Source organism: Schistocerca piceifrons, chromosome 7, assembly GCF_021461385.2.
Source record: "Schistocerca piceifrons isolate TAMUIC-IGC-003096 chromosome 7, iqSchPice1.1, whole genome shotgun sequence".
Taxonomy (NCBI): Eukaryota; Metazoa; Arthropoda; class Insecta; order Orthoptera; family Acrididae; genus Schistocerca; species Schistocerca piceifrons.
This window is the reverse complement of record NC_060144.1, coordinates 346602179-346619639: the sequence shown is the minus strand read 5'-3', so window position 1 is coordinate 346619639 and position 17461 is coordinate 346602179. Positions and strand designations below refer to the sequence as shown.

Genomic DNA, 17461 nt, shown 5'->3' with positions numbered 1-17461 from the left:
GCCGAGCGGTTCTAGGCGCTACAGTCTGGAACCGCGCGACCGCTACGGTCGCACTTTCGAATCCTGCCTCGGACATGGTTGTGTTTGATGTCCTTAGGTTAGTTAGGTTTAAGTAGTTCTAAGTTCTAGGGGACTGATGACCTCAGAAGCTAAGTCCCATAGTGCTCAGAGTCATTTGAACCATTTTGAACGATCAGATTACACAAGCAACGGGTAAGGCGAATTCTAGATTGCGATTTATTGGTAGAATTCTGATCGATGCAGTCCTTCAACACAGGAAATTGGTTACAATATTTTGTTTCGTCCAGTCTTAGAGTATTGTTCGTCTGTATGGGACGCTTACCTGCTGAGTCTGATTCAAGAGATTGACAAGGTCCAAAGAAGAGCAGCAAGATTCGTGACTGGTACATTTAGCCATCGCGAGAGCTTTATAAATCTCATAGAAAGTTTGAAGTGGCACACACTTGCAGATAGACGAGGCGATAAACGGAAGGGGCTGCTCATTAAATTCCAAAATCCGATCTTCGCCGAGGATGCAGAGCATATATTATTACTACCAATTTCCAAATCGCGCAGTGATCACCATTCAAAGATAAGGGAAATTAGAGCTCGTACTGAGGCGTTCAGTCGTTTTCCCCTCGAGCGATCCGCGAGTGGAACAGAGGGGGGAAATATGACTTGACGCGAATAGTGCCCTCCGTCACAGACCGCTTGGTGGCTAGCGGAGTATACATGTAGATGTAGAACGACGACTGAAGAGAATCGTTCAACTTGACAGCAGTCAACCCTTCCGCAAATTTCTGCAGATTTCAATGCTGGGCCGTCAACAAGTGTCAGCGTGCGAACCATTCAACGAAACATCATCGATATGGGCTTTCGGAGCCGAAGGCCCACTCGTATACCATTGATGACTGTACAACACAAAACTTTACGCCTCGCCTGGGCCCATCATCACCAACATTAGATTCTTGATGACTGAAAATATGCTGCCTGTTTGGACGAGTCTCGTTTCAGATTGTATAGAACGGGTGGACGATGCGGGTATGGAGACAACATCATGAATCCATGGACCCTCCATGTCAGCAGGGGACTGTTCAAGCTGGTGAAGGTACTGTAACGCTGCAGGGTGTGTGCACTTGGAGTTATATGAGATCCTTGATACATCTAGATACGATTCTGACAGGTGACACGTACGCGAGCAACCTCTCTGATCACCTGCATCCATTCATGTTCATTGTCCATTCCGACGGACTTCGGCCAATTCCGCAGGACAAAGCGTCAACGCACACGTTCAGAATTGCTACAGAGTGGCTCCAGGAACACTCTTCTGAGTTTAAACACTTCCGCTGGCCACCGGACTCCCCAGACATGAATATTATTGAACATACCTGAGATGCCTTGCAACGTACTGTTCAGAAGAGATCTCCATCCCCTCGTACCCTTGCGGATTTAGACCTCCCGCACTACTCCAGCACTACTTCAGACATTATTCGAGTCCATGCCATGTCGTGTTGCGCCACTTCCGCGTGCTCTTGAGGGCGCTACTTTATATTAGGCAAGTGTTCCAGTTTCTTTGGCTCTTCAGTGTACTAAAGATACCTGATATGAAGGCCGTCCAAATAATGTCAACTAAAAGGCTCTCACAACGCTATGGACCGAGAATTACAACTGATTTTTGCCAGATAATTTAAAATAAGTTACCAGAAATGGACATATTTGTTATATTGAGTTATTAGTGAACTTTCTTTGCCCAAAATAAACATATTTCCTATCTGTCAATAGCTATTTTTATTTGAACATTTCAGATCATGTCTCCTGGTTACAGAGTTACTATGAACTGTGGCAATGAATTGATACTTCCGTTACCACAGGTAAGCCTGTAATTACTAGATATGATCTGTAGACAGGAGGCACAGCCAGAAACCGGTCATTCCGAAAAAAAAAAAGGTTCAGTAGCCAGAAAACAAACCTATCTTGTTAAGGTAACTTGTCTCCCCGAAGACAATTAGCAGAACTGACTTGGCCTACTTGTTCGTGACTGTTAGACCAAGAATAGTTGATATGAGGATATTCAGGACATGACGCTGCGTCAGCCCAGCGACGACAGAGTGAGAAACCCGGTGGGTCCTGAAATAACGAAGCAGACAAATGGGAGGCTCATAGATATATGGTAGCGCAGAGTCTTGGTTGTCTGGGAAAGGAGACCCGGTCATGCAGAATTGAATACATACAGTGCAACAATACACCATGCACTGAATGATCTTCATTGCCGTGGGCTAGTAAAAGTGTAACCGTTTACTAATTCGAATATTTCTGTCGATAAATAAATAGATTTTCAGTTTCTGTCCGGGGCACTGAGTACGCTTATGGTTGCGCATTTTTAACTCTTTCATGCTTGTCATTATAATATTTGATCATAGTAAAGAATAAATAAAAAAATTCGTTTGGCTTTGCTGGCTGGGACATCCCACGGAGTGGGTTCAGTTGATTTTCGGTTTTCGTCCTTCGCGCAACCACATCCCCTTTCTCTGCGGATATGTGTGATTTGTGTTGTACGTGTATTTGTTGGGATCAGATGAGTGTAATGGATGGGTGTATAGTGTAGTGTTACGTTGTGTGGTATGATGATGATGTGAGAAGAGAGAGGGCGAAACCTGTTGCCCGCACATAGCCTACGTCTTCCGAATAGCACCAAGGGGACACCAAACTTAACTTCCGCAATCGACGGACGAATCGCCATTACCAGTGTCACACGCCCTCACTTCAAGATACACTGCGGAGAGGTCCGGAATTTAAACCAGGACATTGGCACAAGGACTGGTTGGTGATTAAGAACTTTATAGGACTGGTTGGTGATTAAGAACTTTATAATAACAAATAACGCTTGTACCACAGTAACTCAAAAAATGGTTCAAATGGCTCTGAGCACTATGGTCACATCTGAGGTCATCAGTCCCCTAGAACTTATAACTTCTTAAACCTAAGTAACCTATGGACATCACACACTTTCATGCCCGAGGTAGGATTCGAACCTGCGACCGTAGCTGTCGCGCGGTTTCAGACTGAAGTGCCAAGAACCGCTCGGCCACACCGGCCTACAGTAACTCAGAGCTTCTGAGGATGTAGAGGTTCCGATGAACTTATAGGAGGGAAGAGTTGCCATCTACTTTTTCTTCTTGTGGTAAATAACTCTGTGGCAATATGAAAGTAGTTCCTGTAATAGAAATGTACGAACAACCAGAGATCAGCTGTGTTCAACGGCCAGTTAGACTAAGACAGCGATTAACTTGGCGGTGGGTAACAAAGATAACACGCAGTCTTCTTGAATATTAATAAACTGTTTCCGTAGCAGTTAATTCTTTACTTTTGGATCAATGTCGGTTTCAAGGCATTAAGAACCATACCGTCGGGCGAACATATGCACAACAATTAATCAAGAAGAAATATTAACTCTGAGATATGCACTGATATGATAAGTTTATCTAAAGCTATTTTAAGATTTTTAAAAAACTTTTAAAAACTTTTGCATAAGAAGTCATCAAACAACTAAAAAGAAGTCCTTAAAGTGAATGTCTTACTTTTCTTATTCCTTCTTGATTTATTGTTATGCAGATCTTTACTTGAATGTGTGGCTCTTACACTTAGTGCCATGAAACCGGTAGTGATCTGCAAATAAAGGATTAAAAACAGCTAAAGCGGTTTATTAATGTCAAAATGATTAGGCACGGCTGTGGTTGCCCTATCTAAAAGATTGTCTGCAAAATCATGTAGTTATCACTCAGCAACTGATCGATCGTTAAAGTTAATTCACATGAGTGAAAGCGGTGTTTCTCCACTATTTCGTCAAAATTCTACATACATCTGGAAAGCAGCATGCTTTGAAGCTGTTTCTACGCACCCTCCTAAGATGTAACGTACTCTTCTATTAGCTACTGTGGAAAATGCACTCCAGACAGATGACACGATTTGCAGTACCAAGGAGGGTGAGAGTTAAGCTCTAGACCTCACTAAGATCAAGGCAGATTCTTTTTTAGTTTTATGTGCTTATGAAAATTGGTGGGGGGGGGGGGGGAAGGGGAGAGGGGGGAAGAGGGGGGGAAGGGGAGAACGGAAAGAAAAGGAATTCATGATAGCAGCTGCAACAGGACTTTATGCTGAATCAGCAACGACGAATAAAAATGCATGCCCGGCCGGAATTCGAACCTGAGATAGCCCGCCTCCTACGCAGTCGCGTTAACCTCTGCGTCACCTGGACACAGCGTTTATCGCAATTGCGCGGACTATCTCTGCACGCCTCTCGGCTGACCCATATTCCCGCCTACCGCCACCTTTCCGCAGTCCCCGTCCATTCCCCCTTGCTGGATACTTGTGGATTCGTTGCCTATCGAGGCGAATCAGTTATATGAACGCTTGTTGCCTGTTCTTTGGTGAATGTCCAAATTAGGCATAATTAATTAGAAAAATATTGGTTTATTTGTAGAAAATGTGACTTTAAAATTGAGATACATTTATTTTTTACTAGTGGCCTTGCTTAAAACAAGATTAATACGAAATATCGTTGAATAATGGTATGTCAGATGAATTTATTAGGTATTGATTTATAATGCAGACCAGTAAGCAGCAATACTTACGCAGATCGTCTTTCCTGAGCATATGCTTCCCCACACCGACCATCCAGACTGCAGCACGTCGCACGTTTGCCAACACTGTAACAAAATAGGAAAATGATTGGAAAATGCTAAAGTTATATCCTGAAGTTATGTCTTAACTTTATTAGGAAAATAGTGACACCGAAAAATAAGTGCAGTAATAGTCTATAACACTTAAGTAGCATGCTTCTGCAGATAAGAGTATATGGAACGTGAAATAAATTTTGATGTCTGTTAGGAGCTAGCTGTATTAGATGACGATCAGTTTGGCTTCAGCAAAGGTAAAGACACCAGTGAGGTAATTCTGACCTTGCGGTTAATAATGGAAGCAGGACTACAGAAAACTCAAGACACGTTCATGGGATTTGTCGACCTGGAAAAAGCGCTCGACAATGTAAAATAGTTCAATGTGTTCGAAATTCTGAGGAAAATAGAGATAACTTATTGGGAGAGACACGTAGTATACAGTATGTAAAAGAGCTAAGAGGGAACGATAAGAATGAAAAACCAAGAATGAAGTGCTTGGATTAAAAAGGATCTAAAACAGGTATGTACTCTTTCGCCCCTACTTTTCAATCTATAAATCGAAGAAGCAATGACAGAAATAAAAGAAAAAATCAAGAGTAGGATTAATATTCAAGGTGAAAGGATATCAATGATAATATTCGCTGATGACATTGCTATATTCAGTGAAAGTGAAGAGGAATGCTGAATGAGATTAACAATTTAACGAGTACAGAAGTTGGACTGACAGTAAACTGAAGAAATGAGAACAGTGAGAAACTTAACATCAGTAGTGATGGTCAAGAAGTAGATGAGGTTAAGGAAAGCCGCTACCTAGAAAGCAAAAGAACCAATGACGGACGGAGCAAGGAGGATATCAAAAGCAGCACTGGCGAAAAGGGCATTCCTGACCAAGGGAAGTCTACCAGTATCAAACATAGGCCTTAACTTGTGGAATAAATTTCTGAGAATGTACGTTTGTAGCACAGCATTCTATGGTAGCGAAACATGGACTATGGTAAAACCTAAACAGAAGAGAATCGAAGCATTTGGGATATGGTGCTACAGAAGAACGTCGAAAATTAAGTGAACTGATAAGGTAATAAATGAGGAGGTTCGTTGGCGAATCGACGAGGAAAGAAATTTATGGAAACACTGACAATAAGAAGAGACAGGGTAATAGGACGTCTGTTAAGACATCTTGGAATGACTTCCATGGTATTAGAGGAACCTGGGGAAAAATTGTAGAAAACCTGGTGAAAAATTGTAGAAGAAGACAGAGATTGGAATATATCCAGCAAATAATTGAGGACGTAGGCTGCAAAGGCTGCTCTCAGATGAAGAGGTTGGCACATGAGAGGAACTCGTGGCGAGCCAGATCAACACAGTCGGAAGGTTTATGACTCAAAAAAGCTAAGCAGCTGAAGTTCAATGAAAACAGACGTTCGTCTTAAATCCTGATTGACTAGTGCTTATTAAACGACAATGTGAGACGTTTCTTGCTGCGAACAATTGCGTTATCTTAATCTAGTTCAGGAAGAACGTATTTTGAAGTTGGATGTGCTTAATGATGAAAAAGCCATTAGAAACTGCTGAAAAAGGTACGAACCTCTAACGATGCGGCACGTGCCCAAGGGCTGAATAGACCTACAAATGACAGCCCCATAGACTCTCACACCAGTCAGTCGGGTTTCAGGGTAGTCGTGCCAAACAAACATAGAACCGGTCATTGCCCACGACGCAGAGCGTAAAATTTTAATTTTAGAGCATCGGTGATAAGTTATACATACTGCTGTGATTCACTAAGAAATGTGTCGTACCTGAGTCTTAATGCAGAGGAAGCACATATGCGACACCGTTTCCGTATACGTGCGTTCTTTTACTGCACTGAACAAAAACGTATATAAAATTGTCGCCAAAACCTTGGCCCAATATTGTACAGATGGTGGATAATTGTTGTTTGTTTTGAGATTAACAATGCAATGAATGAGCAGTGTATTTAATGCTTGTGTCCATATACTACTTGTCTATCTTCCATCAACGGGATTGATGCTACTGAGATAAATAGTCGTCTGCGATACCTTCGCAAAGGGGTTTACTTCTGTTAACAGTTCATTACCGGCTGCTAAACCAGCATAAAATGCGCTTTGTGTGCTTTAGAATCGATATGCATCGATCATTAAAGCTCTCTGCTCTTAGTAGCCTAGCAGCGGGTTTGCGGACGTCATGCGAGCCGCGGTGTGAGCACACGCGAGCTTATTTCGCCCGTTATGGAAGGCAGTGGAAAGTGAGCCTACCATTTTTTAAGAATTATTTCCTTCCTCTGCCTTCGTGATCGCGGGTTTGCTTTTTCAGAGTCGGCACATACAACTTTTCTACTGCTTTGGTGGGTGGTTGCTGAGCTGCCAGTATTTTCACACGGCGATGAAGCGGAGTACAAAGTAAAACGGTTTGTGACTTAAGTGTTAGTGGTTATTCGCGAAAACATTTCCTTTTTTTTAGTGAGGTTTTGCTATGTAGATTGAATTTAGATTCTCACATGTAATTCTGTCTAGCTGTGAGTAATGACTAAATGACTTTTATTTAGGCATTAGTCGCGCAACGGGGATCAGTATTGTGGATTACCAGTACAACTCGAGTTATTTTGTTCTTGCTTGACAAAGACAAATAGAATTTAGATTTTAATGTTCATCGTTTTACGTGAGTCTTATTGTACATTTAATTATTACTAACAAGAAATTAATTTCTTGAAATTGTGTGCTTATTTTTAAAGGCCTGTCTGTTGAAACTAGCAAGAGGTTAACCTTTGAAAGAGTTTGTTCTCTCGTAAGTATTTGTGTGGAACTGGTACTACTATTACGGTGCAACAGTTAAAATCTAAAACAAGCTTTGCCGGCCTTGGTGGACGTGCGGTTCTAGGCGCTGCAGTCCGGAACCGCGTGACCGCTACGGTCGCAGGTTCGAATCCTGCCTCGGGCATGGATGTGTGTGATGTCCTTAGGTTAGTTAGGTTTAAGTAGTTCAGAGCCATTTGCACCATTTTTTTTAAAACAAGCTTTGAATTATTTCTCTTGTAGTCACTTTGTATGTAGTAAAATTTTACTCTGTATGTATTTTAGACAAACTAATAAGAGGTACCGAGTGATATCTGGGTATAGTTCAAGCTGGTCAGCTTAAGTCAGCGCCTAAAATAATATTGAATGTGTTTGTTCCATGTCGCTGAATTGAAATTTTTCAAAATATAAATTTTGATAAGATTAATTCTCTTGCTCTTGCTCTTGTTCAAAAACTTATGTGAGCTAGAATTTGAAAATTTCTTTACATGTTTGAATTGTCGTTCTGATTGTGGCCTCTTAAACATTCTATGAGGACTCGTTTCGTCTACGATAAAATCCCGCTGAGGCAAGTAAATGATGTTTTCTTTAATTTCAGTACCTTACCCTTTCAAAGAAGATTGGCACATAATAGTGTAATGGATAGCTAGGCTCGGTGATCTGCTTGATTCAGTCACTAACGGACTCTGATTTTCCAAACCCTGCTTATCCAATCGTGTACTTTTAAAATGCCGCAGTAGGCCTTGAAATTCCGAATAACCATCCGTCTGACGACTGCCTCGCTACGCACGGCATGTCAGTATCCAGGATACTGAGGAACTCTTCCGAGCGCCAGGTGTGTGTCAGCAGCGCCACCCCTCGGCCCCCAGAAACCACCCCCCACTCCGCGCAGAATGGATCAGCCTGCAGCTGGCGGTCACTCCCTACAAATTTCCCCCTCACACACAAACTTCCAATTCAATTTCACGCTAGTATTCTCCGGACACCTCGTGTAAAAGTCTCCTTTCAGAACGTACCCCCTCGTATTTGTCATAAGCCACCCTCTGCTACCTGCAACCGTGACAGATTGCCGGATGATTACGCGGCCGACCGGTTCACAACAAAGGCCAGCTTTCGGGCTTTGTTTGCTTCTGATGGCGGCTGGCCTTCAGGGAGGCTGCACGCCATCAGGAACCCTAATACTGTCTTCAGGAGCCCCGGGACGCCGCATTCACCGAGGCGTCGAAGGAGATGTGGAAGTAAGCGCGGGAGGTTCTTGCACAGTCGAGGCTAGTACTTCAAGCTTCTGAGGCAGTTTACTTTACAAGGAGCATGTTAGAATATGTTCCAGAATGACTGAGATAATAACTGTCAATGTTTTTGTAACAGCCGATATCGAGTGATGTTTTTCAAACAGGTAGCAGTTGAGGCTGCACTTGGTAATGCTGGTTAGTTTTGTACATGTCTGCTTCTACCGAGTGCAGCTTTTATTGGCTTTCAGCAGCCTAAAGAAACTGAGCGTAAGGAAGCCTTTCCTAATTCGACATGACCATGTTCCGGTGATACGACAGGATACGGCCCTCACAACCAGTACGTAGACAGGATAGGAAAGAGACGGATCTGCTGTGTGTCACAATGGATATTTAGGATCCTCTGAGCATGTGGCTTTCACATGCCCATTCCAAGTGGACGCTAGAATACATGACGGAAAGACGTTCCTCATTAAGAATTCTAACACATTCTAGTTATGGAAAATAGTCACAGACACTATATTTGGAAATTAGCTAAACAAGTAAAGAGTAGATATTAGTGACAGAAATACACATATAAGAGACAGTAACAGAAGAAAACGAGTCGAAGGGAATATACTAATAATGAACGGGGTATAGGGACAGTGCCGATCGTGCTGAAATGATCTCGCAAGTAGCGTAAAAACTCCAAGTGATCAGTGAAGTGCCTTGTGTCGAATAATAAAAACATATGGATTTGTGATTTAGTTTAATATAAACACATTAGTTATTAGTAATAGTACGATAGTTTAAATTACAAATAATTGTGGTGATTCAATTGCCGGGTCGCTTACAGCTGGACAATAAATTATAATCTGTAATACTTCACATTAGATGCATAGGCACATTATATTTGGGAAATGAACAGGTGGCTGAAATGTAATCTACTTCCCACTCAGCGCAGGCAAAGTTGAATATGTACAGCGGTAGCCGCAAACAGACGCTCAGCTAGAGAAATTTACGTACGAAGTAATGTAAAACATTTATTTCTTTTGTTCTGTTTCATTACTTTGTTCCATATTCTATTTCGTTGTTTACAATGAAGAGGAATCAAAAGAGTGGCTGAACATATAATCTCGAATGCCTGCCTCTGTATCTATTATTCTTTTTATGTTTCAATTACCAAAGTTTAATACTAATGATTTCACAGTATTGAAGACGACCTTTGGTCTTTGATATTGGCAGTTATATCCACCGTACTAAAGACATGCGAAGTTTGGTAAGATCTCGCTCTACAGCACTGGAATGCGGCATCATTTCACCACCCAGCGAGGGTTTCACGAAAGATCAGATAAAATAACGCAGTGAAACGTGTCGTTACTTCCAGTTTCTAAGAAGTTCCGTGCTACCTAATGGTGGTAGCTATATAAAATACTTTATTTCAAAATTCTTCTTCGTTTCTTGAGGTTGATTCTGACGCGTTTCCCAACGTGTGCTTCGGATAGAACTGACAAAAATATGTTTCTTGAGAGATAACTGTGGGAATAATAGGTCGGTAGGACACTCCGGCACTTTAGCATTTGACCATGCTAGTAAAACCTCCACAGCAGTCACCATTAAAAAAAAATCTTTTAGTGAAATAGTTCACATAAATTATCTGTAACCAAACTGGTCCAAATTACGGAATATTATGCACTAAAGACAGTTAACAGCTCACAATGTTTTGACGAATTAAAATTTGAATAACGCGCGCTAAATATAAGTTAGAGTGAGGGTGCCAGTGTCTGTTAATAGTGCGGCGTATCAAGCTGCATCTCGTATACAGGCCAGGAATCATCCCGCACTGGTCGTAGCAACATGGCGCGTTCGCGGCTGAGTGCTATTTTCCCTACGGCGAATCTGTCATGAGCGTGCAACGGACCGTGCTGTCGTACGTGAACGCTGAGGGTGCTCCTGAACACTCTGAAACTATGCGACTTGCGCATGTGGCACATGGACCGACGTGGTATACGCGATCGCAACGCGCTCTAGCGACAGTTGTTCGCCACAGGCCACATGTCCTGTGGATACACGTTACGTGTCTTTAATGCAGTGGTTTCCATTGCCTTCTGCATCCTCATGTCGTTGATCATTGCTGATTCTTCCACCTTTAGGGGCAATTTCCCACCCCTAGGACAAGAGAGTGCCCTGTAAGTCCTTATTGTGCAGAATGTATTTCCCCATTGATATCACGAAAGGAGACGTGAAGGGACACTATAACAGAAATTGTGTACCATGACAACAGATAAAGTCGAGGCTGGAGAGAGTAATTTAACTGCTCAGTGAGAATGTAGAACATTAGATTTACCATACTTTTCAGTCATGTATACAAGAGTTAAAAAAGACAACCAGTTCGTAGAATAAACTGACGTGATTACTCTTCAATTTCTTCTACACGATCATTCGACCCCTCTGCTGGGATCATCTTCAGGAACTTCTGGTGTTCACGGTTTGCTAGACACAAAAGTATTCTTAGGAAGATCCCAGCAGATGGGTCGATACGTCGATCCAGTAGAAGAATGAAGCGTCGTGACTATCTAAAACAATTTCCTTGCAATGACAAAAGCCACGGAGACTTGCAAGCTTACGTAATTGCGAATATTTAATCTTTAAGTATTCAGATCATTAGAGTAGAAAGAGAGGAAAGAACAGCAACTATGGGTCACAGGAATGGATGAGAAAGAAAGTCAGAGAATGAAACATTAAAGTGAGAGAAGGCAGTGTACATGAAATGAATGTGTTCGGGCGTTTTATGCAGTCCATAAATGGATAAATTCTTAGAAGGACCTACTCGCTCTACGATACTGAAAATAAAAAAGGTCAACGAATGTGAAAGGAGACAGCAGCTAGATTTGTTACAGTGAGAGATGCAGAGGTTCCACTCAGAAAAATTCCAATAATTTTTCACCTGCCTTATATGTATCATGCTTGTCAATTGAGGTCGCCTATTCGTACATGACTCAGCGCGCGTGAGAACACGCCATCGCTCTCCCCGAGACGCCTCCTGTGGGGAAGCACAAATCGTTGCCATCTGTAAATTACCTAGTTGGAAACGCAGCAAACGAGCGACTGGCGCTGCTATATCCGCTCTCTGACAGCGCGAAAAAAGAAAAAAAGTCCGCTCCGTAAAATACGTCCGCACCTCTCAACTTTCCCGGGGAGACACGAATGCTGCAAAACTGTGACTTCCCCGCTCCGTTCCCGGCGAGAGCAGGAGAGGACCAAAATGAGGTACGGCGACCAGAAATGCGATCATAACACGCATCTCCGACCTCCCCAGGAGACCGGCGGCACGGAAACGCGCGATCCCAGCGCCCCAGCACGGAGTTGCCGCCGCCAGGTCGCTTGGAAACGCGTTCCGGTCTTCCCCAGACTCTCGCGGGTCGATCGGTAACACCCTGCGGCGAAGCGACCGATGCTTTATATAAATTCCCGCCGACAGAGCGAGAACGAGAAATTATGCCTTCAGCCGCTGCCGGCCATAAAGCGTAAACAACGACCCGAACACGCGCGTGCGTGACAAATGTTTCCCGACGCACACACGCTATAAATGTAAATTATTGTTAAAGTGGGGCTACAAATCGAACTCCGGTCTCAGGGCACTGATTAATTCGTTGTCTTGTTCCAGGTTTATCTGCAGACCGCCGCGACAGTAGAACTAGTGGGAGCGGTAATAGGACAAGCGTTCTCCTTGCGGTTACTGACATCTTCGGTGTAAAAGCGAGAAACTTAACTAGTCACGGATGTCCTTTTCCAGCCAACACGTTTCCGAAAGGCATGTCGTTCGACGCCGTTGTTTAGGAAAGTAGGAATGCACTAGCTCTTAACACGAGAAAGACTCTTCAGAAATGTGAAACTAAAGTGGCTTCTAACCAAATTGTGTGCCTGTGGAGTATCGGGTCATATGTGCTACAGGATTCGTAGTTTCCTGTCAGTAAGGTCACAGTCAGCAGAAATTGATGGAATGTCATCGAGGAAAACAGAAGTGATACCTGGCGTTACTTAGGGGAGTGTTACAGGCACTCTGCTGTTACTAATCTATATAAATTATTCAGGAGACTATCTCAGTAGCCTACTTCGATTGTTTGCAGTTTCTGGTGACATTTACCGTCTAGCAAAGTCATCAGAAAAATCAAAACTAATTGCAAACTGATTTAGACAAGATATCTGTAAGGTGCGGAAAGTGGTAACAGACGTTAAATATTGAAAAGTGACGTGTCCGTTGAATTCCGTTTACACGATATATTACAAAAATTTAACCTGTCACTTCAACTAATTACCTTGAAATTACAATTACGATAAACTTAAATTGGAGCGGTCGTGTGAGGGAAAGACAAACCAAAGACTGCGATTTATTGCCAGAACACTTAGAAGGTGCAACAAGTATACTAAAGAGACTGTCTACACTACGGTTGTCCGTCATCTGCTAGAGTACTGCTGTGTAGTATGGGATCCTTATCATATTGGATTGACGGACATCGAAAAAGCTTAAAGATGGGCAGCTCGTTTTGTATTATCCTGAAACAGGAGAGAGAGTATTGCGGATAAGATATGCGAGACGGTGTGGCAATCATTAAAACAAATGCGTTTTCGACGAGAGATTTTGACGAAATTTCATTCTTCAACGATCTCCTCCGAATGTGATAATATTATGTTGACTTCCACCTTCTTAGGCGGTAATCATCATCGTAATAAAATAAATGAGAGTTCGCACGCGTGTTAAAAGTGGATCGGTAGGGAAAAAGTGTGAACCCTCTGCCTGGCACTTAAGTGTGAACTGCAGAGTAGTCATGTAGACATAGAAAGTACCGTAACATCGACTGGAGAAAGGATGTAAAAGCAAGAAGGATATTAAGGCAACGAGACAGCTTCCACCGATAACAATACATGCCAGCATTCTAAATTTTTTCAACTGGTAACAGGCGAATGCTGTTATAGTTGTCGTCGTCAGACCAGTTATATGCAGCTCTCCATACTACTCTATCTTTTGCAGTTCGCTGCTATCGACAAACACTTCGACATGCTCATTGTATCCATGCCTAGGTCTGCTTCTACAATTTGATCGACCACACTTCCCTCCATTATCCAATTAATTTTTTTTCTTGATTAATTTTTTTTCTTGTTGTGCCTTAAAGTTCTTTTTTCCCCCGACAAGTTTCAATACCTCCTCATCACTTTTCGTCTACCTATGTAAACGTCTTCTGGATGCTTCTCTAGCACAGCATTTCAGAAGTGCGTATTGTCTCCTTGTTGAAACTGTTTATGTTCCACGTTTCACTTCCGTACGGATCTACATTCCAGATATCTTCCGAAAAGATGTACTAACACTTAAATTAGTATTACATATTAATGCATTCCTCTTTTTCAAAAATTCTTTTGCTATTGTCAGTATGCATTTAGCTTCTCTACCTCGTCCAACGACTTTGCCACCCGAAGGGCAAAACTCACCTACTACTTTTCATAAATCATTTATTAATACAATTCATCGTTTGACTTAATTCAACTACATAGCATTATCCTTGTTTTGCTTTAGCTGATGTTCATTTTATCACCTCTTTTCAACACACCATCCATTCACATGGTTCAAATGGCTCTGAGCACTATGGGACTTAACTACTGAGGTCATCAGTCCCCTAGAACTTAGAACTACTTAAACCTAACTAACCCAAGGACATCACACACATCCATGCCCGAGGCAGGAATCGAACCTGCGACCGTAGCGGTAGCGCGGTTCCAGACCGTAGCGCCTAGAACCGCTCAGCCACCCCGGCCAGCTCTATCCATTCCGTTCAACTGTTTTCCAAGTTCTTTGCTGTCTCTGACAGAATACGAAATAATTTGCTGATCTCAAAATTTTATTTCCTGTACCACGATTTTAAATTTGTTTCTAAATTTTTCCTTGGTTTCCTATAGTGCTTACTCGCTGTACATATTGAACAACACTGAATACAGACAAAAAACCATTATCAATCCGTTCTCATCCAGTATTGTCCTTTCGCCCCTTTCGACTCGTATAATTGCAGTCTAGCTTCTGTACAAGTGCTAATTAGCCTTTCGTTCATTGTACTGCAATCCTGAAACTTTCAAAATTTTAAAGATTGTATCCCAAAACTTTCCCAAAATCTACAAATGCTATAAAAGTATTTTAATCTTTCTTCAGCCAGTCTTCCAATGGGAGATGTTCATCAGTATCCAGTAAGGATGACCAAAAACGAGCCAAATACAATATGTAACTTATAAATGCAGGTAAGATAGAATGTTTATAGCATTTGCTTCGTGTCTTATTCATATACTGTAGATGGTTGAATTGAACTGGATTGCAGTATCAGTACCGGAACAGTCTTTTGTACCTGCATGTGTCACTGATTAACCGAGTAGAATAATACTGTAATAAATTGTTGACAGTCCATAGATTATTTTTGAGGCATCTTGGCATGATTTATGTTGAGTGTCGTCCTCTTTGAAACCCTGGCGGAAACGTGTATCTCTCCATTATGATCTTGACGCTTGAAAAAAAAAATCGGAAAAGAATATCCGGGCTTCTGCTTGTGTATTTATCAAGATATTTCAAACCACGGTTTTGTAATATGCCTCAGGAATGTTTCCCTGCCGCGCGGTCTAATGCCCATTGCACGGTTCGCGCAGCTCACCCCGTCGGAGGGTTGAGTCCTCCCTCGGTCATGATTGTGAATGTTGTCCTTAGCGTAAGTTCGTTTAAGTTAGATTAAGTAGTTTGTAAGCCTCAGTAGTTTGGGCCCATAGAAACTTACCACAAAATGCTTCACTCATCAACTGCGTTACCAAAATTTTACTAGGGCTATTCGGAAAGTAAGTTCCGATTGACCGCGAAATGGAAACCACTGTGATAATCAGAAATATTTTATCTGCAACAGCTAGCTACAGCTTCCAGCCGCTGCTCTACATAGTTACCACACCAACCTAGACATTTGTCATAGCCTTGTACCAACTTTCCGATTCCCTCGTCATCGAAGGCAGCCGCCTGTGATTCCCGCCAATTCTCTACACTCATCTGTAGCTCCTTGTCTGTGCGAAAATGTTGTCTTCATTGCCAGTAGTCAATGCGAGCAGAGATGAAACACAGAGGGAGCCAATTACGGGCTGTAGTGCGGGTGATCAAACACTTCCTATCGGAAAAGCTGGAGGAGCATTTTCATTGAGAGTGTGTACCGTAACTCTTTGTGCTTACCAAACTCTACCTTAGCCAAATAGGTCGCCTGATCTGTACGCAGCCAAGAACTCTAGAGCATTATGTACTGGTCCCTCCAACCAGCTCGGTATTATGATCTATAGCGCCAATTGGACATAATTCGACACGATGACATTCAATAACTCTGTCAATAAATGCCAAGCCGAATAACTGCTCAAATGAGGGACAGAGATTGACTAACGCTTTACTTACTTACTCAATTTGCGAAGCTCTTGAATAAAATATCCAGTTTTTATGAAACTGCAATCATTTGTTTGTCTGAACACGTACATCATACCTTTCGATTTCCGCCCCTCGAGGTAACCATGACAACAATATCAGACAACCATTTGGAAAAATTTGGAAATTTGTGGTAAGGTCTTATGGGACCAAACTGCTGAGTACATCGGTCCCTAAGCTTACGCACTACTTAATCTAACTTACACTAACGTACGCTAAGGGCAACAAACGCACACATGCCCCAGGGAGGACTCAAAACTCCGACGGAGGGAGCCGAGCGGACCGTGACAAGACGCCCAAGACCGCGCGGCTACCCCTCGCGGCACAACTATTTCCTTCCACCTTCGTGTGGATTGCAGATCGGTAGATGTAGATGATAATCGATGCAGACCTAATGAAAATGTGTCGTTCACGGCAATAAACTCTCTTCTAGGAAGGTTGCAGTAATTTGCAGGAAGCAGACTCAGATGTCGTAAAAGTTTCAAAGCTAATAAATGGAAAGTCGAGGCGGTGCGGGAAACGAGCCGGGGGCCCTGCCGCCCTAATGTGCCGGCACGAGTTATTTTCCGGCCAGCAGGCGACGTGCCTGCGCTGGCGCGGCCGGGCCTGCAGTTAGTCCAGCCCGCCTGGGGCCGGGAGGAGGGGTCCCGCAGGTAGGCGGGCAGCTGCCCCCAGCCCCAGCCCCCAGTCCCTGCCCCAGCTCCTGCCCCTGCCACCAGACCAGACAAATTGGGGCGGCACAATTCAGCGGGCACGCACCGGGGGGTGGCGATCCCCCAGCGGGCGGCTCCAGACGCTGGCCCGGGCGCAGCCGCGGGCGCAACAACTGTTCTGCGCGTGCAACGCGCCGCATTCCGGAGGAGACGGTGGGGTAGGGTAGTACGGGAGAGGACCCACATCACACCTGACGCGCTCTCTGGCTCCACCTAAACCTAAACCATGCGGAGCGACCGTAAGTGGAATGACCACATAAAGCAAGTACCAGGTGGTTATAATTACAGTGCAGCTACTCACGCATGCCCAGCGAGGGCTGTAATTACCGTATGGCAGCGAAACTTGGTAGTTGACCTAACGTGTAACGCGGAATCGACTTAAGCTGGAAAAAAATTCGTTCCAATCTTTGCCACCAGGTGCAAATCTGGCACTGTACAGCATCTCGTTGACGTCTCATACTGAACAAATTATGTCAGCAGCAGTTAATAATAAGTTCAATATGAAGCCGTTCTCACTTGTTTGACCTCTTCTGTCCACATCCCGTTTCTAATCCATTACATATGGGAA

The 17461-nt window shown here is 43.2% G+C and overlaps 1 protein-coding gene across 1 annotated transcript in view; it reads right to left on the bottom strand.

The window, feature by feature from the left end:
- Window positions 1-17461, bottom strand: part of LOC124804949 — a 120360-nt gene that overhangs the window by 43984 nt on the left and 58915 nt on the right. Inside the window, exon 3 of the mRNA XM_047265335.1 lies at window positions 4632-4706. Within this exon, the coding sequence (XP_047121291.1) occupies window positions 4632-4706 (75 nt within the window). The remainder of the gene's footprint in view (window positions 1-4631; window positions 4707-17461) is intronic.